The sequence below is a fragment of the Typopeltis vanoorti genome, chromosome 24 (genome assembly GCF_054136105.1).
Source record: "Typopeltis vanoorti isolate ZY-2024b chromosome 24, IOZ_Tvanoo_1.0, whole genome shotgun sequence".
Taxonomy (NCBI): domain Eukaryota; kingdom Metazoa; phylum Arthropoda; class Arachnida; order Uropygi; family Thelyphonidae; genus Typopeltis; species Typopeltis vanoorti.
In genome coordinates, this window is record NC_143572.1 from 85,710,074 (window position 1) to 85,722,549 (window position 12,476).

A 12,476-nucleotide genomic window follows, 5' to 3' on the forward strand; every position below is an offset into this window, starting at 1 on the left:
CTTCCTCTGGGCAGTTTTCCTGGCAGAGAACACTTGTTTTGCTAATCTTTCCTCGCCCATTCTGTTTAAGTGACTATACCACCTGAGATTAGCTCTGCTAATGAAATTCCTGGATGCTGACAATGTCAAATTCTTTCCTAATTTCCTCATTTTTAATATGATATTGCCATTGATGTCATCAATTCACGCCTCTAAACTTTCTCAGGACTCTCATATCTGCAGTCTCTAGTCTTTGGTCAAGTGTTTTACTTCTGACCCAGCTCTCAAATCCATAAGTTAAAACTGGTTTGAACACCGTCTTGTATACAGCTAATTTAGTGTTCCGACTAATTGCTCTCTTATTCCATATGAATTTATTCAATTGACTTCCCACCATACCAGCTTTGTTGATTCGGTTGTCTATTTTCATATTTAATTTACCATCTTCACTAAAAATCGTGCCTAAGTAGCTGAAATGTTTTACTTGTTCCACATGTTTCCCGTTCACAACACAGTTGACATTTTCAACGATTCTACCTATTTTCATTGTCTTTGTCTTTTTAATGCTGACCTTCATACCATATCTATTACAACAGTTATTCAATTTAGTCAGGGAATCTTGCAGACGTAGCAGATTTATTTAGAATTATAACATCTCCAATTTTGATATCAGGTTTAATACCACTTTCCTTCATAATATGATCCATATAGATAATGAATAACAGAGGGGATAATGTACATCCTTGTTTCACACCAGATTTAACATTAAACCATCTTCCTGTACTTCCTTCAATCCTAACTGCTGATTTACAAATCAAATAAAGACTAAGTATTGCTTGATATAATGCCCCATTGACACCATATAACTGTAGCATATTGAATAGCTTCTCTCTTGGTACTTTGTCATATGCCTTTTCCAGAACAACAAAACTTAAATACAGATCTTTGTTATATTCCCATGATTTCTTGACTATTTGTCATAAAGTGAAAATCTGATCCTGACAGCCTCTATTTGGTCTGAATCCAGCATGTTCTTCACCAAGCTTATCTTCCACAATTCTTCTCAAGTATACTTGCATATATCTTACCAGGAACACTCAGTAGAGAAATACCTCTGTAATTCTCACATTCAGTTTTATTTCCCTTTTTATATATGGGTACCATGAGAGCTCTACTCCAATCATCGGAAATTTGTCCCTCTGTCCACGCCTTCTAACCTAACCATTTCTGGTCGAATATCATGTACTCCTGATGCCTTTCCACATTTCAAGCCTTTGATGGCTTTTTCTACTTCAAGTATGGATATGTATTCCTGACTGTATGCCTGTTGAGTGTTTTTTACCACTATGCTATCACTGTTCTATTTCATTTAGCAATTTTTCGAAGTAATTACTCCATACTTCAAGGCACCTTTATCATCTCTAATTCCTTTTATAGCACTCTTTCCTTCATTTCTGAGCTTCTTCAACAACCTCCAGAATATTTTGCCGCCTTCTTGATATTTATTTTATATATTTTTGCCAAAGTCCTCCAATGACTTTTGTTTAGCTAGTTTTATACAGTGTTTAGCTTTCTTACATTTGTCTCTGTATTCTCTAAGAGCACAAGCTGACTTATTTGCACGAATGTTTGATATGCTTTCTTCTTTTCCTTCACTGCCTCTTTTACTTCCTGTGTCCACCATGGAGTTCTGAATTTTCTATCCTTGCAGACAACCTCACCACATGCCTCTCTGGCTAAATCAATCAGGGCTCCCTTCAAGGTCTGCCACTGAATCTCCAAGGTCCGGCTCCTGTTCTCACACTCTTTCATCTTTTCTTCAATAATCTTTGTGATTTTAGTCTACAGTTCACATCTGAGAGCTGCTCAACTTTTATTCGCTTTAAAACTTTTTTACATGTTATTCTTTTCAATATGAAATTCAATTTTATCCTGCTCAAGACTAAATAGTGATCACTTCCAATTTCAAATCCTCTGTACACTCTGATGTCTTGCACCAGGGAGAAAACATCACTATCAACAATAGCATAGTCAATGAGACTTTTCTTATTCCTTGCCTCTTCTCTCCATGTGAATCTATGCACAAATAACCAGTCCATGTCCTGAGCAGAAATCCAACAGGTACCTGCCATTACTATTAGCTTTGCTCCCTTCTCCAAATTTTCCCAAAATATTTTTGTATGTCTGACAATCACTTCCTACTGTGCTATTCAGATCCTCAACAAGAACCAACTTTTCCTTTTTCATTGTGTCAGTTGCTTTTTCTAAAGCCTTCTTCCACTTCCACTTCTAAAATTCCACTTCTACCTTAGTAGAACCCTCTGTGGGACCACAGGTACAAATAAGTCTCATTGTCCAGCTCCCCATCCTGATATTTGCACATATCACTCTACCTGTGACCGCCTGTCATTCAAGAAGATTAGCCTCGTATTTAATGTTGAACAACATGGCCACTCCCTCCCTACCCTGATTGTCACTGCCTGAATACAACATTCTGCATCCATTGCTCAGAAAGACCCCAACAGCTCCTGTTTTTTCTACTTCAGTCACGCCTATGATATCGATCCTGCACTTATCCAATTCCTTAGCCAGCTCCATTTCTTTGCCATTCGGGCCTCTTATGTTGATAGTGCCGATCTTCAACTCTCATGATATTGAGTTGGGGTGTGTTTTAGGGTTTGTTCCAGTAGCTGACTTTTCGCTGTTCATCCTGGTTCCCTGGCAAAAACAACAGGGGTCTTGTTTAACAGGACGATGCCCCAGCCAGCATGAAATTTTGTCATGTTGTACCATCATTTTTTATTTTGGTTTAAGTCAATAAGAATACAATTTGGCCGACTAAATCCCAAATTGCCAGCCCATCCTCATTCGTTCAGTATCCAGGTAGATATCTAACGGGGTTCACAATGAGAAGGTGAGGATTAGACATTAGGTCAGAAGCCCTGGTCGGTTCTCTGCATTCCTTTAAAGGCTATGTAGAAGTCTCCTCTCAGTTATACAGCTTTGACCCTTAAGTACCCCTTCCAAAAAAAAAAATTAAAGATATTAAAAAGAATTACTGAGTCCTTTTTTGGAAATAAACTCAGAAAACTAATAGCAAATTCTTGGGATACAAATAACTTTGAAAATTCATAGAATAAATTTCACTTATCAGTTCCTTTGAGACAGAAGCTGCAAGGACATTTTAAGGTACTTAGTGCTAAATTAAAACTTCCACTTTTGTTTTGCTGCACAATATGGTGGGAGGGGGGGGAATTAGTGGTAGTATAGGAATATTATTTTGAAAAAAAAAAAATAAATAAAATGAAATAAAGAAATAAATATACTCCCACCTCATGGTGGGATGTGGGTAAGTACATGATATTTTGTCCAATGTGAGCAAAGTCAATATTAACATACAGGAATCCCTCACTTTACATCATCTCCAGTAGTGATATCATCTACTGTAGTGGTATGGACAGTAGATGGCATTATGTATTGATGGTAGTAGTATGTTGTGTGCAGTTCAATGAGTGAGTAATAGACATCAAGTTGTGTAGCAGAGTAGCGTGTCCTCCCACAACGAGTACTTCGAGGTGACATATAATAATAATTAGTGATAATGTCTTTCTTGATAAAAAAAAATAATTTTTCTTTAAATACATTGTATGTATAATGTTTGCTGTCTCTTCACTGGATGCTGATTAAAGTTAGTGATAGTCTTGGGCAGGCTATCTCTGATTGGCTACCAGAGGAGATCAAACTGCTCACTTAGTCTCCAAAAGTTAGATAGGGATAAAAAGTATTAGCGAGTTTTTATTATTATTATTATGCATTAATAAACTTTCAATAGTTTGAAACATTTTATTATCCTTTACTGGCAGTAAAAATAAATATTTAAAAAAATATAATAAAGATTTTGAAATCCATGGATGAGTTAGAATTTTTTCATTGCCTATTATATTCAATTAACATGTTTTCATAGGATACATTAAATAAGTAAGGTGAGGAATTCCTACTTAGTAGGTTCAATAGAAATATATATTACAGGTCAAAAAACCTTTCGTGTTTAGGATCATCACAAAAAAAAAAAAAAGTCTATCTCTACCATACAAGATGCAAACTGTCCATTACTGAACTGTCCTGACAGAGGTATAGATTCAATTTTAACATGTACCTGCATATGCCATTCTTTCAGAAGAATCTAAATTGCATTCTGAGTTAAACACTAAAAACACTGAACCAAATTTTACATGTGTATAACCTTTAGTTCAACAATAAAATTTTTTACAGTTGTATACTGATACCAATCACACAATGTTTAGCTTTTATAAAGTTACATAAATCCAGTATTGCTTTCTAGTACTTATAAATAGCATACGATTACAATATCTATATAAACTAGACAAAATTTTCTTAAACATATCTACTCTTGTTTTGTTATATACAACAAAACAAACAGAACACGAATTTTGTGTAGGATAAAAAAAAGACTTTTGGTGATTAGTATTCTTATTAGAAAAACATTAATACCTATCTTACCTTAAATGTTGAAAAGGCATCTGAAGCAATGTCAAAAGTGGATACTTCAACATACTTAAAGAAATTATAAAAGTCATCTGAATAAAGCATTATCTTGGCTAATGCTTCATACCGTGCACATTCTCTCAACATTGTACCACAATTCAGTGCTATTTCTTGCTTTTCATATCTATAAAGAAATACAGAATAAATTTTAAGAATAAGGCTTAGTCAAATTAATAAACAATATAAGAAATGAACAGTACTTCAACAAACTCCTCAGGAATGAAAGAAGAGAATTAATGGAATAATAGATAAAAATTTACCCATATCAAGTTTTTACCACTACTCACTTCAACAAGTTTACAATATACAAACAATTCTAATTAGTGGCTACTTCTCAAGACGCATAACCATGTAATCCAAATGTACCAAATCCCAATTCAGCTAAAGCTCAGGTATTCAAGCATACTACTGAATATTTTGTTACTACCTCACCTAAGACCTCCATTTCTTGTTGAAGTAGTACGATAAATGTTGAAAAAAATGAACTAATTACTGTAACTGATATACAGTCAATTCTCAATACAGTAAACAATGTTATAGTGAATAACTGCATTTACTATTGTGTCTGCTAAGGGCAATTCACTATTAATAAGCCTTCCTTCTTTAATGAACTATTCTTTGGGTGCGTACAAGTTTGATACAGTGAGAAATCAAATGTATTAATAAAATTCCAATTAACTGGTCATTGCTGGCTACACTGCTTAAGCAGGAATACAATGTCTATTCAAAAATTCACATTTCTTGAAAAGAACAAATTTGTGAAATGTTTAAGTGTAATATAAATTTAGAAACTATCCAATATAAATGTCTAAAGGTTAAAAGTAAGTTCCAGGAATGAGTGAATGGGAATATAATACTTTATAGGGGGAGGCATGGCTTTGTAAAAAGGAGGTCCTGCCTCTGTAATTTATTCACATTTTATAAGGTAACAGCAAAACTGGATAAAGGAAATGGCTACACCATGACACGGTTGGACTTCGCAAAGGCATTTGACAGAATACTGCATAGAAAACTATTACAAAAGTTGGAGCACCTGAAACTGATATGAGGCTGGTGGCATGGATTCTGGGTGGCTGATAGACATCAGAAGATGGTGTATGGTGGAGTGGAATCAAGGTGAATGAGGGTGACTAGTGGAGTGTCCCAGGGCTCTGTACTAAGATCTACTCTTTAATTTGTATATTAATGATATAGCAGATGATTTGAAAGGGGACATTCAGTTGTTTGCCAGTGATGCAAAACTAGGGAGGGGAATAGTTGATAGAGGTGATGCAGATATCTTACAAGATAATTTAAATAAATTGGCAGTGCTGGCAAAGGATAATAGTTGCCAATCAGTGTTATAAAATAATACAAGGTAATGCACTTCGGGATGCAAAGATTACCCCCTTTGTATCATACTAATGGTACTCGTTTACAGGAAATTGAAGAGGCTAGGGATCTGGGGGTGATGGTGGACAGAGATTTGAAATTCGGAGAACATATTGCAAGAGATGGCAAAATAGCGCAGAGGATTATTTGGATGATGAAGAGCATACTGACAAGTAAAGATAGAGAGGTTATTATTATTATTCTTTATAAGGCTATGATTCGGCTACATGTTGACTGCTGTACACAGATTTGGTCACCTGCATTTCTTGGAGATAGGGAGGTTGGAGAGGATGATGAGCGATCAAGCTGGTGACAAGTCTGTGGAATGTTCCCTATGAGGATAGATTGAGGGTGTGTGGATTGCAGAGTTTAGCTGACAGGCAGAGGAGACGAGATATGATAGAAACTTTAAGTAACTAAAGATATACTATAAGATTGACACAGTAGAAATGTTTTGATACATGGAGAGTAGGGGGGAAAAAAAGCGATCACACTTGGAAGCTGTCTGAGAGCGTTGTTAGTGTGTGTGTAGACTAGGTTCTTTTCTTGGAGAGTGGTGAATAAGTGGAATGGGTTGTCAGAGGTGGTTGTGAGTGCCTCAACAGTGAATAGGTTTAAGGAGATGTGCGATAGGTATTGTGTTAATGAATAAAGAGGGTCTCCTGCAATGAGCCTTTCAACTCCATAGAGTGCTTGTATAAATAATAATAATAAACCTCAATAAGTGGTCAACAAACAGTCTCCATATGGAATTTATTATTACTATTTTCCTGACCTCCATGGAGTCACAAGACTCATCAAGGGAGGTAAACACAAAGTATTGTACCACTCCTTAAACTCATCCACTGTCTGCAGTGAATGAGTTTAAGGTTAATGAGGTCACCATCCACTCATGCAATGCACTCCATGCTTCTACCACTCTCCATGCAAAATACGTACTTCTTAACCTTTTATTTGCCACTCTCTCTTGCAACTTCCAGGGACTGGGCTTTAACATTTAACATATTCCAAATCCACAGGAAGTCTAAGAAGCAATAAACAAATTTCTCAGAGGAGAATTTTGTTTTATCTTTCAGATGTCTAATGATAATGGACTTCAAATTATTATTGAATTGAACTGCAATTGGGAGAGATATATCATTAATAGATCACTAATATTTCTTTTTTTTTTTTTTACTGGAATAGTTCTGAACCTATTGCAAGGTATGCAAATACTCATATATTGCCACCATCATCAGCCATTTTCTGTCCATTGCTGGACGAAAGCCTCCCTCAAAATCCTCCATTCATTCCTATCTTCAGCCTTTCTATGGCACTGAGTTCCTACCATCAATTTAATACTATTACTACCACTGAACCAAATTTTTACTTTTACTATTAGCGTTGGACCACTGTTCTATAAACGGTTTCTCTTTATGTATTTAAGTTAAGATTTCCATGAAAAAATAACTAAAGCCCATCCCCTTTAAATCAACCCTTCATAAATATTTAATCATCCAATGTTAACAGAAAGAAACATATCCTTTAGTGTTACATGGTGATCAGCATTCATTTTAGACAAATTATGGACTCTACAACCGTATTAAAATAACTATTTTAATTTCCCGACGTTTCGACCTTCATATTAAAGTCATCGTCTGGAGTATACACATATATACAGAGACAAGCCTCTCTATATATGTGTATACAGAGGCTTGTCTGTATAGCATACTCTCTTTAGCATACTGTATAGCATACTCTCTTTAGCATACTGTGTGAATTACATTTCACACAGTATGCTAAAGAGACAATGATTTGATCAAAGGTTATTCTACTGGCATGACCTCTAGTGAAAAATAGAATATAAAAAAAAATTAAATGATTAAATAAAAAAATTACAAATTTGTAAATTATTTTTGAGTGATAGTACTAAAAAATAAGAAAGGAAAATCTATCTCTCTGTTTAGCATTTAGCCAGTTCAGTGAAACAGTAATCAAACACACATGCAATTTTTTTTTCTTTCCAAGGAGTAAAGCATCCCATACATCATTTTTAAAAACAAAGCACTTTTTTTTTTTTAATTTCAAAATAAGCATTTGAAGAAAATGATGTGCTCACAGTAGGACAACTAGTGTAAACTTTGTAACCTCGATATTATTCTAATGAGATAAAAAAAAAAAACATTGTAATAACAATGTGATGATAGAGAAAGAGTTATGTCCATACAAGGTAGAGATGCAAGAGGGTAATGGGGCCAGTGGTTTTGAGGCAGTATGGTGTGAGACAGAGGTGAATAGAATCAAATACTTGGTGGGATGTTGTTATAGACCTGGTAATGTGGATGGTGGTGATAGTGAAATGTATAGTCAAATAAGCCAAGCAAATAAGAAAAGGGTGATCATTATGGGTGATTTTAATTATGGCAATATAGACTGGAATGAAGAGATAGCAACTGGAAGTAAAGAAAATGAGTTTCTTGAGTTTTTGAGGGATAACTACCTCAGACAGTATGTAACAGAGGGCACAAGAGGATTAAGGGTCTTGGATTTGGTCATCTCATCGGAGGATGTAATTATCAATGAGGTATCAAATCATCCACCAATTGGTGAAAGTGACCATGAGGTGATTACTTGGGTGGTTGCCAGCAGTGCAAGGACCCCTGTGAAAAAAGGGTATATGTGGAACTACAAGGGGGGTGATTATGAAGAGCTCAGGAGAGAGCTTGCAGGTGTAGCATGGAATGAGGAGTTAGCTGGAAAAGAGATCAATGCAGCTTGGGGGATTTTCAAAAAATATTTAGTGGATGCAATGTCTAAATGTATACCACGGGTGAGAAGGTTAAATAAGTTAGGTGTGAGATGGATGAATAAAGAGATTAAGCATGCAATACAGAGAAAAAGGGCATTGTGGAGGCAGCATAAGAGAAGTGGAAGTAACCAATTTCATGAGTTCTACAAAGGCCAGGCAAGGAGAGTGACTTGGTTGGTGAGAGTAGCTAAAGAGAGGTATGAACAGCAGTTAGCTAATGAAGCTAAAAAGAATCCTAGGGAGTTCTTTCGATATGTAGCCAGCAAAAGAAAGAATGATTATGGAAGGATGACATTGATTGGAGGAAATGGTATAAAGACAGCTGTTGCAGAATGTGTGGTGGAGATACTTAATGAGCAGTTCATAAAGATCTTTCAATCTTGTGAATGTGACTTCATGGAGAGATTAAGAGCAGTTGATGATGGGGAGGAGAGACTGACTGTAAGTGAGCAAGAGGTGTTTGGGGAGTTGAGTAAACTAGATGTAAATAAGGCTGTGGGACTTGATAATATATCACCGCGTATTCTGAAGGAATGTGCCAGAGAGTTGACACCTGCCTTGACATAATTTTTTAATACAAGTCTTGCACTTGGTCAAGTCCCTAAAGAGTGGAAGGAGGGCAAGATTGTGCCACTTCATAAAGGAGGTGATCGAACTCAAGCATCAAACTATAGGCCTATCTGTGTGTCAGGTGTTGTGGTTAAGTTGTTGGAGAACCTTGTGAGAACTAGGATCCAGAGTTGGGTTGACAACAATGGTATAATCTTTGATGGACAGCATGGATTTGCTAAAGGGAGGTCGTGTTTTAGTAATCTACTTACTTATTACAATAAAGTGACTGCTTCCTTGGACAGAGGAGAAGGATACACAGTAATATACTTGGATTTCGCAAAAGCTTTTGATAGAGTACCTCATGATAAGTTGACAGTCACTCTAGAGCAGATGGGGTTGGATATTAGATTAGTGCATTGGATTGGAGACTGGCTATCTGATAGGTATCAACAAGTTGTGTATGGGAGTGCAATATCCAGGAAAAGGAAAGTCACTAGTGGAGTGCCTCAGGGATCTGTTTTAGGGCCATTACTATTTAATTTGTATATTAATGATATTGGCGAAGATTTGGATGGAGATATTCAGTTGTTTGCAGATGATGCAAAGTTGGGACGAACCATAAAGAGTAGTGAAGATGTTGTGGCCTTGCAAGAAGACTTGAATAAATTGAGTGATTGGGCAAGCAAATGGGGATGTGAGTTCAATGTTGCAAAATGTAAGGTTTTAAAATTTGGAAAACAAAGATGGGATGCAGAATTTATGCTTGGTGAGAATATATTGTTGGAAGTAGAGGAAATAAGAGATCTGGGAGTGATAGTGGATAAGGATCTAAAATTTAGAGGACACATCGCCAAAATTGTGAAGACAACACAAAGACTTCTGGGAATGATGAGGAGGACACTGACGTGTAGAAGTAGGGAGATTCTTGTTCCATTGTATAAGGCTTTGATTAGGCCACACATGGACTATTGTGCCCAGATTTGGTCACCTGGTTTTCAGAAGGATGAAGAGATGTTGGAAAGGGTCCAAAGGCGACTGACTAAGGTAGTTTCTGACCTCTGGAATGTCGAGTATGAAGAAAGATTGGAAAGATGTAATTTGCAGTCTAGTGGAGAGAAGGAAGAGGGGAGATATGATAGAGACCTACAAGTTGGTAAGGGGTTGTTATAGGATCAATGGTGGAGAAGTTCTACAGAGAATAGTGGAAGATCAGGGGAGAACCAGAGGTCATCCCTGGAAACTGTATAAAGAGGGTGTGAGTAGGGGAGTGAGAGGCAGGTTTTTTTCGTGCAGAGTTGTGAATGATTGGAATGCCTTGCCTGAGAGTGTGGTGTCTGCTAGGAATGTTTAAGACCCGGTATGATGAGATGTGTGTGAGATAAAAGGACCTCCTAGATGAGTCTTTGACTCCATGAGGTCTTGTTTAATAATAATAATAATAATAATAATAATAATAATAATAATAATAATAATAACTGTCTGTTTTCTCTTGCAGTCTTCTAGAATCATAAAATCAAAATTACACAAAGCCTCTTTGCTACATTACCAATCGCTGGACACATGCAATGACATCTTTAGCTGCCATGGGAATGTATGGAGAAACGCTGTCGCTGGAGAAACCTCTGTAACTGGGTAGCATGTGAAGATCCACACAACCTATAACACATTAGTGCCATGTGTGGGTAAAAATAATAGAAGAAAGGAGGAATCTGTTTACATTTTGCTTGAACAGCTGAGGGTTGTAATCTTTGGGGAAGGTAGAGTGGGGGGGGACTGTTCCAAAGGACAGAAGTAGATGGAATGAGAGAGGAGGCAGTGAAGTTGGTTCAGAGAGTTTCAAGACTTTAGAAACTGAAGATCTGTGAGAGAGGGACTGAAGTGGATATGTGTGAGAGAGAGGGAAGTCATTAATTAGCCGGATTGCCTGCTCCTGGACAGAGTTGAGCAATCTTAGAGAGGATTTTGGTGCACCACCACAAATATGGGAGTAATATTCCATGGCTGGATGAATTTTGGCTTTGAAAAAGCAGCTGTGAAGATGTGAAGTAGTGTCTTGTGCGAAAAAGTATACCAAGTTTTTTTGGCAGCTGCAGAAGATATAGTTGAAATGTGGTTGTGCCAGGAAAGATCTCAGGTGCAGGTCAGTCCAAGAAGTGAAATCTGATCATGTTTGGATATCTTAATATTACTGAAGGTGATGGTGAGGGGGATGTGACCTCTTTCTTGTGAGAGATCAGATGGGGACAGAATTTTGGTGGCATTGAAGTTTACGATGTTGTCCTTGCCCCACTGAGTTATAGTTAGGAGATCTGAGTTCGGGTTGCTGGTCATGGTAGATCTTGAGGATTCTAATACTTGAGCACTACAAGGTTTGTTGAATGAAAAGGAGGAATAGAATGTACTGTCGTCAGCAAAGCTATGGATAAGATTGGAAATGTAAGAGATCAGGTCGTTTATATACAAGAGGAAGAGAGTAGGTGAAAGAACAGAATCCTCAGGTACTCCTGCATTGGTGGGGAAATCTGAGGAGAGTAAACCATCCACCATGACACATAGTGAACAATCAGTAAGGAAGTTGGCGATCCAGTTGCAGAGTGAGGAAGGCAGACCATAGGATGGCAGTTTGTTAGTTAGGCCCTATGGCAAACCAGATTGAATGCCTTAGAAATGTCAAGGGCAACCACATGAGTTTCTCCAAATTTTCCCATGGTCTCAATCCAGAAGCGAGTAGTGTAAGAAAGATCAGCTGTAGATCACGAGTGGTGGAATCCATACTGCTGGTCACTGATAAGTTGATATGTATCTAGATGGCTCTAGAGTTGGTTGTTGATGACCTTTTCCATAAATTTTAAGAGAACAAAAGTGAGAGCAATTGGACAGTAGTTTGTTGGTTGACTTTTATCACCTTTCTTTGGGATGGGCTGGATATGGACCTGTTTCCATGTTGTCAGGTAGATGCCAGTTAAATAGATAGATTCAAGAGGCGATATGAATAGGTGTTAATTCTGGGGCACAATTTTTTAACACAATAGGTGGGATACCATCAGAACCAGATGCCTTGGTTATATTCAGGTTGTTAAGGATTGTTCAGATTTTTTGTCAAAAGACTATGGGAGACATGAAGGGAGCCATTCTTTGTGGAGTGGAGGGAACTTTGCCCAAGTCATCACTGCAGGAATTGGAAGAGAAGAGTGATAAGAGTAAGTTGGCCTTGTCTTTT

At 37.1% G+C, this 12,476-nt stretch overlaps 1 protein-coding gene across 2 annotated transcripts in view; it reads right to left on the reverse strand.

Moving 5' to 3' along the window:
* The window catches only part of Mo25 (calcium binding protein Mo25), a 322,108-nt gene that overhangs the window by 169,910 nt on the left and 139,722 nt on the right, over positions 1–12,476 (reverse strand). For both annotated transcript variants that reach the window (XM_090413554.1, XM_090413553.1), the window contains exon 5: positions 4,501–4,669. In XM_090413554.1, coding sequence (XP_090269680.1) covers positions 4,501–4,669 — 169 coding nt within the window. The remainder of the gene's footprint in view (positions 1–4,500; positions 4,670–12,476) is intronic.